Here is a 20606-nt window from a genome sequence, read left to right as displayed (position 1 = left end):
TTCCCTTCAGCTGTGTTGAGCAGAAAAGGCTCACTTTGGGGTCCAGAACATTTTCCTTTCTAAATGTGGGTGCAGACCACCACCCTCACCCTCCCCATTAAGCAGCAGCAGCCACAGCCAAGTTTTAATCATTTAATTAACACCTTCGAATGAAACCCACACAGAGTTTTTCCATGTGTCTCACTCCGGCTTCAGGGCAGAAGGAACAGATTGTATAGACATATCAAAGACTCAAAAATTTAAAGAAATATATATATATATCTATATACTTCTCTCTCTAACATTTTTATGGAAATTAAAAACCAGAGGCTTTTGGTCTCCATGTGCACTAGGTCAAGTTCATTTACCCCAGAGGACAAAGGATTGCCTCTTGGGAGATCCTCCCTTCTCCTTTCAACTCTGTCCCACCCAGTGGGGAAACAAGCCCAGAGGACTAACTGAAGATAAGGAGTAACGGGGAGGGAAAGAGACAGAAGGTGGGCTCCCTCCCACCTCCAGCAGCTCTGGCTGCTGCCTAGGCCTGATGTCATGGAAGCTTTGGCCTGGTCCTAGTCCCTCATTCCCAGGAGGCTGATCAGGAGCTCTGAGCAGAGCTGGTTTACCGACTGTCTTCCCCATCTTACTGGGCAGGCACAAGACATACCCAGCGGGCAGGGAAGAACACTGGTTTATAACTACAGAGAAGATAGCAGAGAGGGCCAGAGGAACCTGGGCTCTCCAACTACACCCCCTGTGTTCCCAGCTCTTGTTCTGGGAGAAGGTCAGCCTGTCTCCTGGGTGGAGGAGAAGCAGCTAAAAAGGTAATACAGAAGGGGCGACCCTGGTGACAGCCACACTGCAGTGAGAGGAAGCACTAGGGTCACCCCCGTAGAACCTTGAAGGAAACTAGCTTACCAACATAGGTGGCACAGGTTGAAAATGGAAAGATCGGTAAGATTCCTGGAGGAGAGATCAGTAGCAGAGACCGACATCTACGGGGGAGAACCACCCGGCCCGCCCCTAGAAGCATCAAGTGCCCCTGCTGTGACTAGGGAAAAGTCTGGAATAGAATGCACCCTTGGCTTCCCATCCTGTCACTCGGCGTCAGCACCCCCCCGAGTGGAACCACCTGCACCAACAGGCAGCTGCAGAAAGGACATGCACAGAGCAGAGCGAAGGAAGGTCTGGATGAAATCCACAGGGCCAGGGCCAGCCCACTGCCCAAAGCAGCTCTTCCCTGCCAGCCCCAGCCCCACCCTTTCATCCACGTCCTCAGTACTTCCTGCCAAGCTGAAAGGGACCCTGCTCTGACACGGCCCACGGGCTCCTGCCTCTAAAGAGTCGTGCTCCCCCACCCCAACCTGATCAAGTGAAATGGGGCCAAGTGACCCACGACATGACTCCCTGTTCTGTTCTTAGAGGGCAGAGTGAGCCTGTGAACCTCCCCTCTGGTGTTCTCCACCACCCATTTGGACCTTGACAGGCTCCCACTTCCTGTCCCCTGCATGAAGCACCTGGCAGAACTAGAAGGCAGGAAGCTGGTTGGTGGTAAGTTGAGGCACAGGGGGGCTAACCCCTGCTGCACCTTTTGTGCTTTGGAATGCCACAGCCCCACTCCTGCCTCCAGCCTGGAGAAGCCTGTGGGAATACGACTTGACTACCTCCAAGAACTAAGAAAAAGGAGCAAACGATCGGAGGAGCGGGGGGACAGGTTAGTCCCAGCCATGGGCTGGCTGCTGGGGACTGATGCTGCTGCCGTGTAAACAGGCCCTTGGAATGTGGCTTCACGGGCCCAGGGGGATGGACATGCAGCCACTTTTCAAAAGTGCTTTGATTCTGGACTACAGCATGTGCATGATTTGGATATGAAAAAAAAGTGAGGTGCTCTGGTCCCCCATCTCTGTGGCCTTGAGGCCAGCAGGGGGCGCAGACATCCACTCCCACCAGCTACCTCCTCCAAGATGAGGCTAAGGCCAAGACTGAAGCGGCAGCTGCCAGAGGTGAGTCCATTCAGGAAAAGGCATGAGAGCTGGGTGACTTGGAGGACAGGGTCCACACAGGCTTGCATAAATACCGAAGGCCATGGAGGTTAAGGCTGCAGGCGTCCCCCCATTAGGTTGTGTCTGCCGTATCCTCTCATCCTCGGAGCCGCTAACGTCCCTGAGAATGTATTCCTGGGATGGGTCAGCAGTGCCAGCGAGGAGTCTGGTGGTCAGACCAGCTCTTTCTGTGGGTCTGCAGAGGGAAAGAAGGGACACTCAGCCAGGGGCCCCTGAGTTTGGTTCTGGCCACTAAGATCCCAGGGCACATCCTCACCCGCTTGCTTTACTGACCACGCCCACAGCACGGGCCTTGACATTTTACAAATGCTCCCTCTGCCTCTATAAAGTATCACTCCTCACACTTCACAGTGAGGAACTCAAGGCCAGGATGGGTGGGTAAAATGGTAGAGCTGGAATTCAAACTCAGTAGGTCTGACTCCAGAGGCCCTCATATCAAACTCCAATGGAGCTCACTGAAGGTGACAGGTCACCATTCCTAGACACCCTGAGACCAGAAAAACCTTCAAGATCCAAGAGCAAGTGCCTAAGGGCAGGACTTCCGATACCTGTGTCCCATGATCAGTGCTGGAATCCACACCCTACCCCTCCCAGCCCACTGTACCTGTACCGGGCAGGCCCAGCTTTTGCTCCTCTGGGCCCACCAGCTGCAGGACACTTCCATTCTCTGCCAGCTCCTCCTTAGTCCTGTCCTCGGCATGGGGGAGCCCGTTGGTGGGAGGCGCAGTAAGGGGCTCAGCCCGAGGAAAGCTGGGGGAGGTGGGAAGGGGGACGCCCCCAGAAGGCTTGCGAGCCACGGGCGGGGGGGCCTTAGGTGGCTTCTTTGGGGCCTGGGGTGGCCGTTGCTCTGAGATGCTCCTTAGTTCAGCTACCAGGTTCCGCTGGAGGTCAGCCTGGGTCTCCGGGGACACGGGCCGCTCCAGCTGCAGCTTCTTAGTGCCCTTGGAGAAGATGAAGCTGGCCGTAGAGGCAGGGGACCGTGGCTCTGCCTCAGGTGGTCCATTGGGCTGGGCACCCACAGGGCCCGCGCTGACAGCCAGGTTAGAGGCCTTGAGCCGAACAGCCGCGTGGAGCCCCGAGGAGGCGGCAGACGCAGGGCTGGCCCGCCCTGACAGGGCCCTTCGGAGTGGCTTCTGGGGGGGCGATGGCCCCGATGCTGGATTTGGAGCCACCGTGGGAGCGCCCACAGAGCGCAGCCGAACCGTCTGCAGGAGTGAGGGTGTGACCAGGGGCGCGCTGGCATCCTCCCGGGGAAGGCCCCCGCCCTTGCTGCAGCCCACCGGCTCCTTCCGAGGGGCCTTAGCCAGAAGCCCTGCGACAGAGCCGGCAGCAGGTGGGGCTGGCGGGGCTGGAGGAGGGTCTGGGGTACCAGAGGGCTGGCTCTGATAGGAAACAGCAGGTAAGGAGGCCTCCGGGAGGGGTGAAGAGCCTGCGGGCTCAGGGCTAGCCACTGAGAAAAAGGCTTCCTCGGGTGGTGGGAAGTCGGCCATAGACAGGTCCTGCTCCTCTGGGGTAGGAGGCGGGGGAGGGGGCCAGTTGGGATCTTGGAGAGGCTCCTCAGCAGTCTCCAGGGCAGACAGGGCCCCCTCAGCCAGCTCTGGCTTCTTAGTGGGAGGTGGGGGTGGGTGATAAGATGGGGGTGGGGACGGAGGGGGTGACTGGTCTTTGGAGGCAGCAGGAGATGCCTGAGGTGGGGTCAGGGATGTCTGCGGAGTGGGTGGGGACTCAGGACTGGCAGCGGTGGTAGAGACGGGCCCAGGGACTACAGCAGGGGCAAGGGCAGCTTGGTTTGGACTCTTGGGCTTAGAGGGAGGCGGGGAGAAGGGGGCGGCCACCTTGGGGTGAGGAGGTATGAAAAACCTGTCACCCAGGGCAGTCGACATGTGAGGACCAGAGCGGTCTGAGGGTGCTGGATCAGAGGAAGAGGAACACAGAGACGTGAGGGAAGAGGAGACGGAGGCCTCGGGAGATCGAAGGGAAGTGACACGTTCTGGTTTGGGGGGCTGGGCCTTGCCTGGGGAAGCGGGGGCCCCTGCTAGACCCTTGGGAGGGAGGGTAGGGGTACCACTTTGGCTCGAGTATCCACTGGAGGGTGAGAGTGTCCGTTCCGGGGAGCGTGGGGGGCGCCGGGAGCCACTCGGAGACAAGCCAGACACCCAGCCGCCTGCCGAGCTGGGTGGACAGGGCGGGGCCGCCATCCCTGCCGACCCTCCAGTGGTGGGCGGCCGGGGCAGCTGCAGCTGCTGCTTCCGCTCGGGCTTGGGAGGCAGCCCCAAGGGCCCATCAGGGACCGCTGAGCTGCGCTGATGTAGCGAGTGGGTCCGGCGGGGAGGCGGCGGGGGCCGCTTCAGCTTACGTAGGGACACGCTCCGGCCAGACAGCTGGCCCCCGCTCCGAATGCTGACAGTGTCCGAGGCTTCCGCGGTGCTGCCCCCGCTGGGAGAGCCCCGCCCGCTGCCCCCCGGGGGAGGGGGCGCCACGCTACTGTTGGCCACGGAGCTCTCTGGCCGGCCCTCAGAGCCACCCTTAGAGGAGAGGGTGGAGCCGTCAGACACGATGGTCTCGGAGGACTGAGAGTGGCTCCAGGTGTCGCTAGAGGAGGAAGGGTGGCGGCTACGGGGTCGCGGGCTGGAGACCGAGGAGAAGCGGCCCAGAGAGCGGACGGAGGCCGGGCTGGCTGAGAGCAGGCTGCAGCGGCTCAGGGTGCGCAGGCTGCAGCGGCCCAGGGCCACCACGTCTACGGTGGGCGGCAGCACGGCGTGTGGGATCAGCTTCGACAAGTAGGTGGCTTGGGGCGAGATGGACATGGCCGGGCTCAGGGGTTCTGGAGGCCCGGCCCCTCCCGTCAGTCCAGGCACTGCGAGGGACATGGGCCGGGTGAGCGGCGGGGGCCGGGCCCCCATGGACCGGCCGAGGAGCGTGTCATCGCGGTAGATGCGGTCGATGTGGCGCTGCAGCAGGGCCTCGGCCCCGGCTTCGGCCTCTGCCTCCAGCGCCTGCAGGGACACCCTGGCCCCCGGCCCTATGGCCGGGCCTGCCGGACGACCATCCACTGTGGGAATGCGCACAGCATCCCGTGGACCTGGAGGCCGAGGTGTACCTGGTGCCTCACGCTCATTCCGCAGGCCTGGAACGGACCAAGGAGGACGTGGGAGTCAGCGGAGATGTGGGTGGGAGTCAGCGGAGGGGTGGGCCAGGGCTCCCAACCCGCAGCCTCCTCATAGGGGTGCTCACCGAGTTCCTTCTGCACGTGCTGCGGCAGTCCCAGCACTGTGCTCCGCCGCTCCCGACGCCGCCTCCCCGACTTTCCAGATGGTTTGGGAAACGAGTCGTGGGGCCGGAAGGTGGAGCCTGGGGGCCAGTCCAGGGGAGAGAAACTGTTAGAGCAGGTCTTGGAGCACATTCCGCCAAGCACGACTTTTACAGAATATTAATAAGAGCTCTGTGAAAAAAGATTTTCCACCGTCAAGTAGGCATGGGCTTTAACTGGGTTAAAGCTAGATGCTCTTCCGCAAGGTTCTACTAGGTCAATAAGGATAATTTCCATTTAGTGAACACTTACTATGTGTTCTAAACACTTGGCATTTGTTCCCATAAGGTAAGTATTCTTGTCCTCCTTTTTATAGAACATCAAACAGAAACAGGGAGAGGTAAAGGGTTGGCCCAAGATCACACAGCTGTATCAACACGAGGCTCAAACCCAGGTTTCAACTCTGAACTATCCTGCTTTTCAGTTAATGTTCATCACGAATCTCCAAGAGGACATAGGGTACTATGTTTCCTGAATTCACTGAGTCACAGAGTCTTGGGAAACAGTGGATTAGGGGGAAAAGGGAAAGCTGCACATGCTGGGTGCCCGCCGCTCCCCCCTCCCTTGCCCAAGAATCCCCGGCGGGTGAGCAGACACCTTTGCGCTGGATCATCTCAGAGCGGATGGAGAGCGCGTCCTCTGCCGTGGAGCTCTCAGCCGTGTAGGACGTGGTCTGGCTGCAGAAGGAGATGCTATCATCATCTGGCCCGGTGCGGGAAGACTGTTGGGAGAAGAAGGATCAACAACCCAGAGGCGTGAATGGGGCTGACCCTTGCCTCCGCAGGCTCCCCCTTTTGAACTTCTGACTCAGATTCACCCCTCCTAACCTGCCCCAGCATCACCTAGCACTGAGCAGGCATCAACCAGAGCTACCATGGACCAGCCCTCAGTGGGCAACTAGTCCAGCCTTTCATGATACAGAAAGGAAACAGATCCAGAAAGGTTCAAAGACATACTTGGCAGAGGTCAAGTCAAGCAGGGAGGGAGGAATACAGTCAGGACTGAGCTGGGGGCGGGGCGCACCTGTAAGCTCTGGGTGTCTCCATGGTCCCAGGCACCCTTGTTCAGTTTCTGTTTTTCTGAAAGACATCAGACAGGTATGCTGAGCCAGGCCCCTGGCTTTGCGAGCTGAAAGCATCGCTGGACGGGGAGGGAGGCAGTTACCTTGGTGCTGGAGGGAACGGAGCCCCTCCTGGGCCTGCGTGTGTAACTCTTCCAGGTGAGGTGGTCGCCCACTGGGGAAGAAGACATTGTCCTGGTGGTCATCCACTACAGACCCTGGACCCTGGCCGGACCCTACACTCAGTCGTTTGTCGCTCTCGGCCTTGGCAGAGCCTGGTGGGATGAAGGAGGAAGGGAAGTAAGGCCCAAAGGCATCTGGGTCCTGCGAATGCACTGGAGCAAGGGCACCCACAGTCCCCACAGTGCACAGGGCACCTGCCCGGCACCCTTCTGTACCAGCACCTGCCCGGTACAGACTTCTCCTAGTCTGTACTCACAACCCACAGTCCCTGGGTATATACTCCATACACACAGCCCCCAAGAATTGGGTTGGCTGAAAAGTTTGTTTTCCATAGCATCTTATGGAAAAACCCCCAAATGAACTTTTTGGCCAATGCGATACATACTCAAGCTGTATCCAAGTGTACATGTATCTGAGTACCCACACAACACAAAGGGCCCCATATAGGGGCACATACGCCCATTATAGAGGCACACAACATCCACAGGCTTCGTTCAGTGTGTATACAAACAAAGAGCATCCAAGTATAACCACATCTGCGTGCCCACACCACAGCTCACCCAGCCCCCAGGTATACACATGACTCCCACAGTCCCCATTCACTATCTATGCAAACAGTACTCATATATACACACAACTGTCACTCAGAGGCCCGTGTAAGACACTCCAGTGTACACACAGGCCAGAGCAAATACATTCCTCTTGTCTCCAGATTCTGAGCTCCACTTTACAGAAAGACAAACCACCTTTCTGTACACCCCCTTGGCCCAGGTCCATGAAAAAGACACACGGGACACTAGGAAGGGGCGGGCACTAACACGGGTCATAACTGGATTCCCAGAAGTCCTGGGGTGTGGGCTAAACCAAGGATATGGCCTCCTGGATCCCCCACTCACCCATGCAGCTGTCCCCTAGTGGAAGGATAGGCAGGGGAGGGGAGAAGATGGACCCCAGCCCCTCCACTCCCAGAAGAGGCAGGTCCAGCCTCTCTTGGGGACCAGTCCCCGGTATCCCCCTCTCTTCAAGGCCCAGGCCCTGATACCAAGGAGCCAGGGATCCATTACAAAGGATCCTGTTACAGGCCCCGCCCATGGAGGAGCTGGTCATCTAATCCTGGGAATAGGGGTCTGTGTCAGCACTGTGCAGCCCCAGCTCCCCTTTAAATGGAACCCACAACATAAGCAAAAGCTCGGGTGTGGGTCACGTGACCTTGGCAGCACCTTGTGGAGCAACAGGAACAAAACAAGCCCTTTAAAGGGCCACGCCCCAAGATCAGGGTCTTCAGCTCAGACACCTGACCTGTCCCTTCCTCCTTCCTCAGCCCATTCCTCAACAGCTGAGCTCCTGCCCAGGGAATCCTCAGGAAACCCACAAGGTCAGAGGTGGGTGCGTCTCTCAGCGATCCTCTCCCTAATCTCCAGAGTTTACAAGTCCATAAACAGGCCCCAAGAGGAAAGGTCTTGCCTAAGGTCACCCAGCAAACTGCGGTCAGAGCCAAGACAGGTTCCCAGAGGGGCCTCCTGAATCATACCCACACTTGGGGGCCCTTTAGCACCCCCAAAAAGTCTAATAAGCTCTGGCCCCTACATCTTAATCCAGGCCTGAAAGCCCATATCCTAGAAGAAAGTGGGGAGAGGCCCCCTCCCCTCAAAACAAACCCCCAGGCCTTCAAACAGGATTTCCCTGACCTGCTCCCCAACTTCCAGGGTCACTACTTTCCTCCTCATTCTGCTTCCCACTGGCCATCCTCCCACACACCTGAGCCCACCTGGGAGGGGGTGCCCTACCTCTTGGAACTGAAGTACTGGGATGTACCCAGCAAAGTATGAGCACCCCTGGAGGAAGGCAATCCTGCCCGAGGGCTGCAGGCTTCAAGGTCAGAGACACCTAGAGCCGCCCTCCGAACGAGCAGAGAGCAGACAAAGGCAGTGGAAGAGCACCGGACAAAGGCATCGTGGCCGACAGGGCAGCCTGGCCTCATTTCCAGCCCCCAGCCCGCATCCCATGACCTTCCCCGGCCTCGACCCCCCATCCTACAGAAGAGCCTGGCAAATGGGGGTGTCGGGGATCCCTCATCTAAGCCCCCAGCCACACCCACTCACCCTTCTTCTTAAAGAGCCCGAGGAGCGCCGGGAGGTGGCGGCCCAGGAACACCACCATGACCGCAGGCACCACTGGGGTCGTCCCCTACGCTGACCTCTCCAGAACACCCGGCGACGCCTTCTTCGCCAGAACCCAGTGCTGAGGGGACTCTGCCAGAGCCCAGCTGCAGAGCGCCGGCTCCAGCCAGAGGAGGGGGAGGGGCTGCTCCCCAGGTCCTCCTCCCACCTTCGCCACTGATCCCGCCCACCACCGACACCGCCCCCGAGTGCGGGGCTGGGACAGGAACCCTCCCAGGCTCCGACAGGGAAACTGAGGCCCAGAGTCTCTGAACACCCCGCTCTTGTAGAGGGGATGACTAGGAGGGTCAAAGATAGTTAACTCCAGGGGCCGCCTGCTGACTGCCCCCCACCCCCGTCACGTTCCCAAGTCTTTTTCTAAATAGTCAGGAGCCAGAGCTAAGGCAAGGGTCCCAGCTGCCAGATGGGAGGTGGAAGAGCCACTAGACTAGACTTGGCATGATGCCCAGCCCCAAGTCCTCCTGGCTGGTGAGGGTGCTTCCCTGGGGAAGGATCTCAGAGCAGGCAGCGGCCAGGCAGAGGCTCAGGACTGCCTGTGGGGATGGCAAAGCCCCTGGCAGAGGTTCTAGAGGAGTGGGAGCCAGCCCAGGACACATGCTGGGAAGCCAGGGAGACACCCATCACGGTAGCAGGTGCTAACAGCCCCTCGTGTGTGTGTGTTCGGCCCCAGATTTGCCAAAGGACTGTCTTCCCACTGGGGTGACGTGACATCAGCAACCCCAGAAGGAAGCACTGTGAACTCTGCACGGCCACCCAACAGAGGCAGGCCTTCCACACAGACTTCTTGCTCCTCCTGCCCAGGATCCTTCCCACTGGCCTCACTCTGTGACTCAGTGACTCTGCTGGATCACTAGGCAAGGAGAACAGAATTAGCCAAGAAACAGCTCATAGATGAGGGCAGTGAGAGTGGCGGCAGGAAGGCACTTGCGGGGAACTCAGATCCAGGTTCAAATCCAGCTCCATCACATACAAGTAACGACCCCTTATGGAAACAAGGCCAATAACTACTCTTTGTAAGACATTTATTTAATCAGCAAATATTTATTAAACTAGTACTAGGGGTTATAGCTAATGGAGAATTTTTACCTTGTTCACCAGTATATCCCTAGTGTCTGGCACATACAATGAGTTCAATAAATATTTGATGAATACATGAATGAGATGAACTAGCAGAATAATTTCAGATAGTGAAGGCTGAGAAGCTATGACAGGAAGTGCATAACCTGAGGGGGCATCAAAGGAAAGCCATTGGAAGCAAGACCTAAAGAATGAGAAGGAACCAGCCAGGCCAAGTGCTGGGCACACAATCTAGAAAGAGGCAACAGCAGGCCTAAAGACTTGAGGCAGGAGTGGTGGGGTGGGTTTCCCAGAACAGAGGGGAGGCCAGTGTGGCTGGAATACAGTGAGCAAGGGAGAGAAAGCAGGTGAGAAAAGGCAGGAGCCAGGTCAGGGAGGGCCCCGTTGGTGCTGGCAGAGTCTGGATTTTATTCAAAAAACCCCAAGAGGTCAGTACTAAAGGTTAAGCTGAGTATTGACAGTGTTAAAAAAGATTGCCCCTGGCAACTCCAGAAAGAGTAGCTAGCTGAGGGACTTCCCTGGAGGTCCAGTGGTTAAGACTCTGTGCTTCCACTGCAAGGGGCACAGGTTCAATTCCTGCTTAGGAAACTAAGATCTTGTATGCCATGCCAGGCGGTTCAGTAAAAAAAAAAAAAGAGTAGCTGAGACTGTGGAAGAGAAGGTCTGTGAACCATAAAGTGCAGTCCCCCAAACTCACCTAAGGACACCCCTGTCTCACAGCACCTCTCTCTCTCTGAGTCCCTAGATATCTAAGAATTCACAGTGGCTCCCATGCCGTAAGATCCTTCTGCTGGTCCTTCTCCACTTGCTGTGCCACTTCTTATGGACCATTTCATGCAGACAGCTGAGCCTTCACTCTCCAGAGAACAAAATTCTGTGGGGCTACATAGTATATATCCACAGATCACTGAAATCTAAACAACACTTTTAAGAAATAGGCTTTTTTTCCCCTTTGGCTACACTGCATAGCTTGCAGGATCTTCGTTCCCTGAACAGGAGCTGAACTCCAGGCCCCAGCAGTGAAAACCCAGAATCCTAACCACTGGACCACCAGGGAATTCCCAAGAAGCAGGCACTTTTATCTCCATTTTACAGATGAGAATAATGGACACCAGAGAGGGGAAGCATTATAATAAAGCTGGTAAATGATGGGGCAGCATTGGCACTCAAGACCACTTGAATCCAAAAGCCATGTTCTGCCCACTGTGCCAGCTACAAACCTGATCTCCCCTCTGAAGAAGCGGAGATCACCCCCACAGATGGCAGGTTTCTTGGCCACATTGTTGACTCTTCCCTCCCTCTTAGGCCAGACCCATCCACCCCTCTTATGAGTCCCACTCAAACAGAAAAGAGCAGTAGACTGACACTTGTAGGGTGATTAATTCATGCCAGGCACCATGCCAGATGCTGGTGGAAGGCAGTCTCTGCCCTCTCAGATCTGACAACAGTCCTTTGAGGTAGGTGCTCAAAGGTACTCTCCTGGTAACTGACCTGTGAGGCTCAGAGAGCCTGGAGACTACCCAAGCTCCGGCTGGCCCCCAAACTGGAGCCTTCAACCCTGCAGGACCAAGTCATGCTCAGTTTTCCCAACCAGGGAAACTAAGGGCTGAGCTCTTCTAAGTCAGGGGCGGGGGGAGCATCAAGGTCCCAGGCCTGCAGCCTTCAGTCAGGGCCACAGCTGCAAATTCCCTGGTCTGATCCAAGGCTCTTATACTTGATAACATCTGGTTCCCCCAGCAACACCCTGCCCCCAACCAACTGCAGCTTGGCCAAGTCAAAGCCACTCTGAGCCACTTCAGCCACAGGTTGACACACCTGTAGCTCGTCTGGGGAGAGGCTCAGCAAGCCGAGTCTTGGGTGGAGAGCACTGGACCTCGCCAAGAAACTGAGGCCCAGAGGATGGAAGGACTTTGGCAAAGGCCAAACTTGGGAGTCCGTATTCCAGGACCTTCTGCCCCAGCTGAGTCCAGAGGTGCAGCCGGGCTGAGGCTCACCGCGCTGCCTCCTCCGCCTACCTGCCTGGGGGAGGAGGCTTCCCAGCTCTGAGAAGACACCTTGATCCCGGGCACGCCTCCCGAGACGCAGGGCACACCAGGAAGCACACCTGCAGATGCCGTCCACCAGCAGAGGTGTGCAGCTCGCACCTCCAAAATGTCACACTGGGGCCACCCCCACAGGCAGGCCCCTCATGAACACATCCACAAAGTACACCCACGCCTCCTGAAGCCACGTGAGCACCACTGCACAGATTCACGCAGGGCCCTGCCAGATGGCTGCTTGTACACGAAGGCAAGTACATGTATCCGTGGCTCTGCAGCCCTCCTGCGCCTGGGAAGTCAGGAATCGGGCAGGGAGCCCCCGCCCCTCCAAGGCCACGTGCACCTGTGCGCATGCGTACACACTGTCTTGGCAACATCCTCCATGGGGTGAGGCCTCAACCTGCCCCATTCCAAAGCAAGGGGCGGGGGCTGCGGCGCGCCCAAAGCCAGGCCAGCCTGACTCAGGGGAGAGGAATGAAGGGGGAGGGCACAGCTGCCCAGGTGGCCTTGCTCTGGAGCCAGGATCCAGGGTGTTTGGAGGCCCCTGCGTCTCAACCTCTCCGCAGCTGTACTGGTGGGCCACCCAAGACCCAGAGGGGACCAGGGCCTTCCTTTCCTATAGGAGCAGCATCCAAAGCACGGGTAGATTTTATTCTCTTACAGGCAAGACAAAGGGAAGTAAATGTAACTCTCAGGTGGAGACGCTTTACAGTTCTCGACACACTTTCCCCTCTACTGTCTCAAAGAACTCGAAGAACAAGAAACCTGAAAGGAAGGTGTGAGCTCCCCTCTTATGAATGAGTGCAAGGAGGCCTGTGGGAAAGTGACTTGCGGGAAAGTGACTTGCTCAAGGTCACCCAACCAGGAAGTGGCTGAGCCCAGAACCCAGGTCTCACTCCAAATGCCTTAGTGACCCTAAGTCTTGGGAAGTTAAGGGGTTGGAGAGGGGGAAGCGGGGAGTAGCCTCAGTCATGGCCCAAAGTGGGGGAACTCTGCACCCCACTTCTGCACAATGGGAATCCCCCTTCCTTTTCTCAGTGCAAAGCTCCGCCCCAGCCTGGGAAGAGCTGACAGGCCGGTTCTAAGGTAAATATTGGGGGCAGGGAGTGCCAGGGACAGGGAGGGGAGGATCCCATCCCACAGGCGCCTGGGGGAACAGACAGTAACACAGGGAGGAATTAGCTACCATAATATTAGTAAATGTCATAACGAGTTTCCGGGTCAGTATCTGTTGCTGACAATGACATAATAATCTCTTTCGGCCAGGGTGCGATTCTGACTTTCCCAAACCCTTTCCTTTGTTCCTTCAAGGCATGATTATCCTCATTGTATAGATGCCAGAGAGGCAGTCACCATGAAGCCAGGAGAGAAAAAGGCTGGGAGTCAGGTCTGGATTCCAGGCCTTGAACAAACGAATCAGCCTCTCAGGGTATCTGCAAGGTGGGACTAATCCCCACTCATAGAGTGCCTGGGAAAGTTAAAGCCATGCAACCAAGTGTAAAGGCAAAGTGTTATCATAGAGGGAGCCTCTGCCTCTCCAGGTGTGGGGCCTTTGTGTGTGTGTGTGTGTGTGTGTGTGTGTGTGTGTGCACGCGCGTGCATGTATGTGCGCACACAGTCGCTCAGTCATGTCCAACTCTTTGCAACCCCAAAGACTGCAGCCTGCCAGGCTCCTCTGTCCATGGAATTCTCCAAGCAAGAATACTGGAGTGGATAGCCATGCCCTTCTCCAGGGAATCTTCCTGACCCAAGGATCGAACCCATGTCTCCTGTGTCTCCTGCAATGCAGGTGGATTCTTTACCTACTGAGTTTTTACTTACAACAATAAATAAGCTAGTGCTGACTGAGTGCTGACTGAGACACACATGGTCTCACTAAATGCCCCTCGTCATACAAAGGCACTCCCCTAGGGTTAGTGACCTGTCCAAGGTCACACAGCTAATAACGGCAGAGTCAGGATGTGAGGCCAGCTCAGACTGGCCGCTGCTCTTCCCATGCCACCAGAGGCCTCCTCTCCCATCCACATGCAGAGCGCTCTTCAAACCTCAAGTGGCGTTAAGAACCATTTTTAAGATAAAGTCTGATAAAGGACACTTAACATCAGCTTCCTATCAGCTCCTCAGTGACTTAGCCCCATCTGGTAGCTCTAACCCCCCTGTTTGGAAGGAAAGGGAGTTCAGATCCCACACCAGATATCCCACTACCCTGGGAATCAGAGGTCCTAGGTCTGAGCTCTCACTGCCCCTCCACTGCAGTCCGATCCTGAACCAGGCACTGCCTTCTTCGGGCCTCAGTCTCTATGAGGTGGGAGGGCTGGGGAGACAAGTTCTAAAGAGTCCTTGGCATGTATGACTCTGCCCCGAGAAAGAGGGGAGTGGTCCCTCACTTTGGGTCAAGGCCTGGGGCAGCGAGGGGGGTTCAGCTTATCTCAGATCCCTCAGACCAGAGAGGGCTGGCCCAGCCCTTTATCTGGAAGCCCAGGGCTCCAACAAGCAAGTCTAGACTTACAGTTGATCACAAGTCGTCCCACCCTAGTCAAATGAAAGAGATGTAGAAGGAAGGGGACAGGGGAGGTAACAGGAGCACTCCTCCCAGCTGTGGCCCTGGGGCTCCAGGTCCAGAGGCAGGGGGAGTCTGACTCCACCAATGACTTGGTCCTGTCCCTCAGTTTCTTCACCTGCAAAGTGGGAAAAATAAACCCTACCAGGAAGAGGGCCGTGTGTGTAAACCTGACAGCATAATGCATGTGGGAACAGGAGGTGGGCAGGGTGCTGGGGTACTCCTTGAGCTCCCAGTTCACATCCTCCACCAGTCCCCCAAACTTCCCAGGACTAACTGCCCAGCTGGCCTGCGGCTGGGAGAATTGAGTTGGATTCCTAAGAACCAAGGTCAAACAATCCTAGCGGGTTCCAATGGCTTTCCAGCACTGAGGAGGCCTCTCCCCATCCATCCTCACCCTTCTCTATGGTTCAAGGACATTTGCAACACAGGGCCAACCCTTCCTTAAAACTCAGTTTCCCATCTCACTGCCCACCCGCTCCCTCGCTGAGCCCTTGGAGGGTTCAATGCTTAGTCCTCAACCCCTGCCCTTCCTCCACAGTGTTTCCTCCACCTTTGCTCCCCACAGGGTCCCAGTCTCCCAGGGCCTCAGGCTTTCTTCATCAGAGGACCTGCAGGCCCCTCCATCATAGGAGCAAATCCATCTATACCTAAAATAATTAAGAGCGCAATCTTTGGAATCTGACAGGCTTGGGTGTGAATCCCCATTCAGCAACCTCCTTGCTGAGTAGCCTTGGACAAGTGACTTAACTTCTCTGAACTCCAGCTTTCTCATCTGTAAAATGGGGAGAACAATAGCTTCTGGCTTGTAAAACAGCTAGAGGACATGTGAATTAATTGATGTAAAGGGTTTAGCATAAGGTTTATCTCTGCATAGGGCTTCCCTGGTGGCTCAGATGATAAAGCATCTGAGCGCAATGCGGGAGGCCCGGGTTTGATCCCTCGGTCGGGAAGATCTCCTGGAGAAGGAAGTGGCAACCCACTTCAGTATTCTTACCTGGAAAATCCCATGGATGGAAGAACCTGGTAGGCTACAGTCCATGGGGTCCAAGGAGCTGGATATGACTAAGCGCCTTCATTTTCTTTTCTATCTCTGCATTATCTCTGCTACCATCCCCCAGTCAAGCAGCCTCAGGCACAGAGCCTTCACAGCCCTCTCTGGCCCATAGAGCTCGACATCTGATTAATCCCAGGTCCGATCACTTCTGCTCCCAGTGTCTCTGCAGCTGCCACTCCTCTTCCACTCCCACAGCCCTCACTCTGGCCCCAGCCTTCACTTCACCACCTCTCCCCTGGATTACTGCAACAGCCTCCAGACTCTTCTATGAGTCTCTACTCTCACCACCCCACCCCCCCAACCTGTCCTGCCTGCACCTGCCATCCTCCTAACACACCGCTTTCACAGGCTCCTCCCTTGCTCAAACACCTTCACTGGCTCCCTGTGGTCTATAGACTGCAGCCCTCTCTGTTTGCCTTGCATTCTTTCCCCCATCCCTTCACAGACCAATCCAATGAGTAAGTACTCAAGCCTCAGTCCCATACCTAGGCCTGTGTCAGCAGAGGCCGAGGCCAGGGAAGCCTCAGAATCCTCAGCAGAAGTAAAAATAAAAGACTGAAGTTTACATTCACATTTTCTCCTCCCAGGCACAAGGAAGAAGCCTCAACTACGTTTCTTTCCAACCTCCATACTCAATGTCAAAGCCTTTGTTCGTGACCATACCCACAGCTGAAGTGCATCCTTGGCCAGGTTCTCTCATCTAATCAAAGTTCAGTTAATGATACAGTTAACTTTCTTCTTTTTCCCTTTTTTGCCATTCCACATGGGCATGTGGGATCTTAGTTCCCTGACCAGGAGTTGAACCTAGGCCCCTACAGTGGAATCGCACAGTCTTAACCACTGGGCTGCCAGAGAAGTCCCAACAGTTAACTTCTTTAATACCAGCTCCCCACAACCCAAAAGCCTTTTAATATATAGCCTAGAATATTCCCTAGCCCCCACACTTATTTGTGTTGCCCTGACATTGCTTTCTGGGTTTTTAGGAACACCTTCAAAGCCTGGTTGACCCTTGAGTTGTAGCAGGAACTGGAAGAACACAAGGGCTGCTAGAAGCCCCAGGCCTCTTCCTTAAGGGGTGGAGGGCAGACGACTGTAAACACAGCCCTCCTACTCTCTCTCTCCCCTACCACAAATGGTCACAAGTCTGGACCCACAGCTGGTTCTCAGGAAACTATCAGATTAGAGTGGCCATCTGAGGGCAGATGGAGATCCCCAGCCCCCGCCCCACCCACTCACTGCAGATTCCAAGAGGAGAGACAGGTGGGCACAAGCCAGATTTCAGGATTACTGGGACAGGGAGACTGGAAGGTTCAGGAGTCTCTCATCAACCCAGCTTCTGAGGAGCCTCAGACAGCCTACCAGAATTTAACTAACCTTCTTCCTAATAACCATGATTATTCTTCAGACCGCTGCAGGCAGTGACCTTGGATAAGCCCACCTTCTCTAGACTTCAGTATCTTTCACCACGAAATAACCAGCCAGAAACCACAAGGATCCCAAGAAGTCACCTAAGCTACGCCGCCCTAATTTGACAGACAGGCCTCCTCTAGGAGCCAGGGAGGTCCAGAAAAGTGAAAGCAATTTGCTCAAGGTCATTGAGCCCAAACCAGAGACACTTGGAAAACACAGACCCCCTAATTCCCAGGCGTGGTCCTTTCTGTCACCCCCTGCCTGGAGGGATGAGATCATCAGGCTCAATTCAGAACCTCTAGGAATGTGGAACCTGGGAATATAAGAGTGTATTCCCCACCACAACAGGGAGGCCCTCCTAAGCCATCTTCTCTGGGAGTCTCTCATTCCCAAAGACCAGCAGACACCAGACTCTGTTGGAGACCCCTTACCTTGTGGGGTAGTGGGTGGCTCACTGTCCTGCCCCTATCCCATGTCTGGATTCACCAGGTGAGGGAACTAGGCACTCTCGACAGCCCCTCCTCCATAACACCCCTTGGGACGCGGGGATACCCTGAACCGCCACACCCGCTAGAGGAAACCAGGAATTCCGGCTCCCAGCCCTGGAGCTGGAGGCCTTCCCAATTCTGCCCCCTCCCCCCGACTTGGAGGATGGAATGTGACACGCGGAGGGATCCCGCAGCACGCCGGGAAGGACTGCGTTCCAGCTCGGTGGCTGCACTGAAAGGGGGAGATGCGGCAGCGACCACGGGGACCGCGGGTGGGGGGGAAGGGGGACAGATAGAGGCAGCGGCGGTGCGGATGGGGGTGGGGAGGGAACCCAGAGAACCAGTCCGACTCCCGATCACGCCAGATGGAGGCGGCCCGAGTCTCCAGCCCCTGGTTTCCTGCTTCTCCCCTTCACCTTTGTCTCCCCTCCCTCCTGCAAACTTTCAGCCTGTGGGGGCTAAAGCCTGGGGACCAAATGTGCGTGCGTGAGTGTGTCTGGGTGTGTATAAGTGCTTTAGGGTCTGGATGGTTGTGCAATTTTGAACCTGTGTATACATGTGTGCCTAAGACGTTGGGCAACTCTACCTACATGAATGATTGTGCCTGAATCTGTGCGTGTGGTGGTGTTTGTGTGGCTGTATAAGCTGTATACATAGGTAAGTGTACCTGAGTCTCAGGATCCGTGGGTCCCACGATGGTGTGGGTGTGAACGTGTATGTGATTTTGTGTCTGCATGTCCATACGTCTCAGTGGGTGTTGTGTATGTGACCGTGTAGATTGTGAACATGTACGTGTGCCCGCCCGCGGGTATTCGTGCGTACATGTGTCTGTCTGCATGTGAGGGGTGGGGTCTGTGCGGGGGATTCCCGGCCCCCCCAGACTCACACCCGACAAGCCCCGGGAGGGGGCAGCAGCGGCGGCGGCGGCTGCGGCAGGCAGACCCTCCTCCCCGCCTGCCCCGCCCCCACCCCCAGCCCCTACCTGCCGGCCGCTTCGCCGACCGCCCGAACCGCCAGAAGCTGCGGGCCCGGGGGCCGCTGGGGGCCTTCCTCTTGTGGTGTGAGTTGCCCATGGTGGGCGCGGGAGCCGGCGCGGGAACCCTAGCGCAGCCCTACCAGCCCGGCCGCCGGGCCCGCAGCCACAGGAGGGAGGCAGAGAGAAGCGCGGGCGGCCACCGCAGGCGCCCCCAGCCCCGGCTCGGCCACGCCCCCGGGCTCTGCGGCCAATGGCCGGGGAGGGGAGTGGCCGGTTGAGGGGCGGGGCCTGGCGCAGCTCCGTCAGGCCCCACCTCTCCAAGGACCTGGGAGACCTGCTGAGCCGCCCCGCCCAGTTGCTCTGGGAACGGCCGGGCCTGTCCAGGTGGGGCCCTCGAGTCGCTCGCCCTCCCAAGCCAGGGACTGCCTGCCTCTGAGGATTGCAGTGGAACCAAGAGAACTAGGGGCCCGGGCTCCAGAGAGGCGGGGTCCGAAACCTTGCTGCTGCTAGGGACAACCAACCACTACCCCGTGAGTCTCACGTGTCTGCGTGTCTCGTCTCTGCTTGTTTGTACAAATATATCTATCTGACTATATTTCTGTAGTAACCTTGTTCAAAATAATAACAGAACACTTTTATATAGCACATAGTATGTGCCAGGCACTGTGATAACTGCTTTCATGCATTACTTCATTTCATCCACAAAACAACTCTATTAAGGTAGGTATACTTTTTGTCATCTCCATTTTACAGACGGGAAAACTGAGGTTCCATGAAGTTAACTGATGAGCCCAGAGTCAAACAGCATTAAGCTACAGAGCCAGTACTCAAACCCAGACTGAGACCAATACCCACTGGTTCAAGCTACCTACCCCTCCACTTTATCTGTGCCTCTCCATGACCTTGAAGGACATATACTTGGACATTTGTATTTGTGTGCTTGAATGTGGCTGTGTAGTTGTGTTATCTGTAACCCTGAACATGTAGGTTCCTCTCTGTGTAGTCATCTGAGTGTGACCACATGCCTGTATATATATAATTGAGTCTGTTTACATTGGTTTCAATTTGTGTTTTTGCATATTTGCCTGTGTAATTTTGACTCTCAAGCTGGTGGAATATCACTGATTTTTGTGTATTTGAGTGTGTAACAGTCTGCTTCTGTGCATGTAAGTGAAAAGGTTTGTCTCTAAGACTGTGTAATTTCATGTGCTTTTGTGGATCAGTATGACTGTGCAACTGTCTATTTGATACACCCATATCTGGGCTTCCCAGATGGTGCTAGTGGTAAAGAACCCTCTTGCCAATTCAAGAGACATAAGAGATGCAGGTTTGACCCCTGGCTGAGGAAGATCCTCTGGAGAAGGGCATGGCAATCCACTGCAGTATTCTTGCCTGGAGAATCCCATGGACAGAGGAGCCTGGTGTACAGTCCATAGGGTTACAAAGAGGTGGACACGACTGAGGCGACTTAGCATGCACACACATACCCATATCTACATTGGGTGGGGGGGTGTATGTGTAAGTAATGGAGCACATGGGTAAACATACATGAAACAATACATGTCTATGCATGTGTCCCCCTCTCTCATCTCCCCTTATACAAGTCTTTGTTTCTCAAAGCCCAGGCCAAGCTTTACCTCTTCTGAAAGCCTTCCAGGTTGCCTAAGGCATCCACTTCTCATGTTCTCACAAGTCCCCTGTGTCCAGGGACCTGCCCAGGGCCCTGCATACTGAGCAGTGACTCTCCTTTATGATCACTCTACAATCTCTCCAACAAGGGGCAGCCTGGTATAGAGAGAGCTCCACTGGGCTGGGAGTCCACAGTCCTCAGTTCTAATCCCCTTATGGCTCATCTTTCTGCCACCTGGGCAAGCCCCTCCACCACACCACACTGCCTCTTATGCCCAGTGGCTCTAAGACACCCTGTTCCTGCCCTGCAAGATGGGAGAATTAAAGCTGATCCACACCCTCCCTGAGGCCCCTCTCTTGCTGAAAGACTGAGGTTGACAACAGTGCAGTCCCTAGGGGCTGGTATTTTATTCATCCACCCAGAAGATACTTACTGAGCACACACTGTATACCACGCCATGTGCACCAGACTCCCTGCTTTGCACAGAGAAGAGGGTCCCAGTGTCAGAGCTAGATGAGACCTCAGAGATCTGCTGGTCCATTTCCCTTAATTTACAGGTGGGGAACCTGAAGCCCATGAAGGGGAAATGTGGTATGG

The 20606-nt window shown here is 55.9% G+C and overlaps 1 protein-coding gene across 1 annotated transcript in view; it reads right to left on the bottom strand.

The window, feature by feature from the left end:
- Positions 1 to 118: 118 nt before the first annotated feature.
- Positions 119 to 20606, bottom strand: part of NHSL3 (NHS like 3) — a 27999-nt gene continuing 7511 nt past the window's right edge. Inside the window, exons 2-7 of the mRNA XM_061148469.1 lie at positions 6514 to 6684; positions 6373 to 6428; positions 5947 to 6070; positions 5274 to 5390; positions 2644 to 5166; positions 119 to 2214 (exon numbers count right to left, since the gene is read on the bottom strand). Of these exons, the coding sequence (XP_061004452.1) occupies positions 2192 to 2214; positions 2644 to 5166; positions 5274 to 5390; positions 5947 to 6070; positions 6373 to 6428; positions 6514 to 6684 (3014 nt within the window). The 3' untranslated portion in view covers positions 119 to 2191. The remainder of the gene's footprint in view (positions 2215 to 2643; positions 5167 to 5273; positions 5391 to 5946; positions 6071 to 6372; positions 6429 to 6513; positions 6685 to 20606) is intronic.

This window comes from Dama dama, chromosome 8 (genome assembly GCF_033118175.1).
Source record: "Dama dama isolate Ldn47 chromosome 8, ASM3311817v1, whole genome shotgun sequence".
NCBI lineage: Eukaryota > Metazoa > Chordata > Mammalia > Artiodactyla > Cervidae > Dama > Dama dama.
This window is presented reverse-complemented; position numbering and strand designations above follow the sequence as displayed.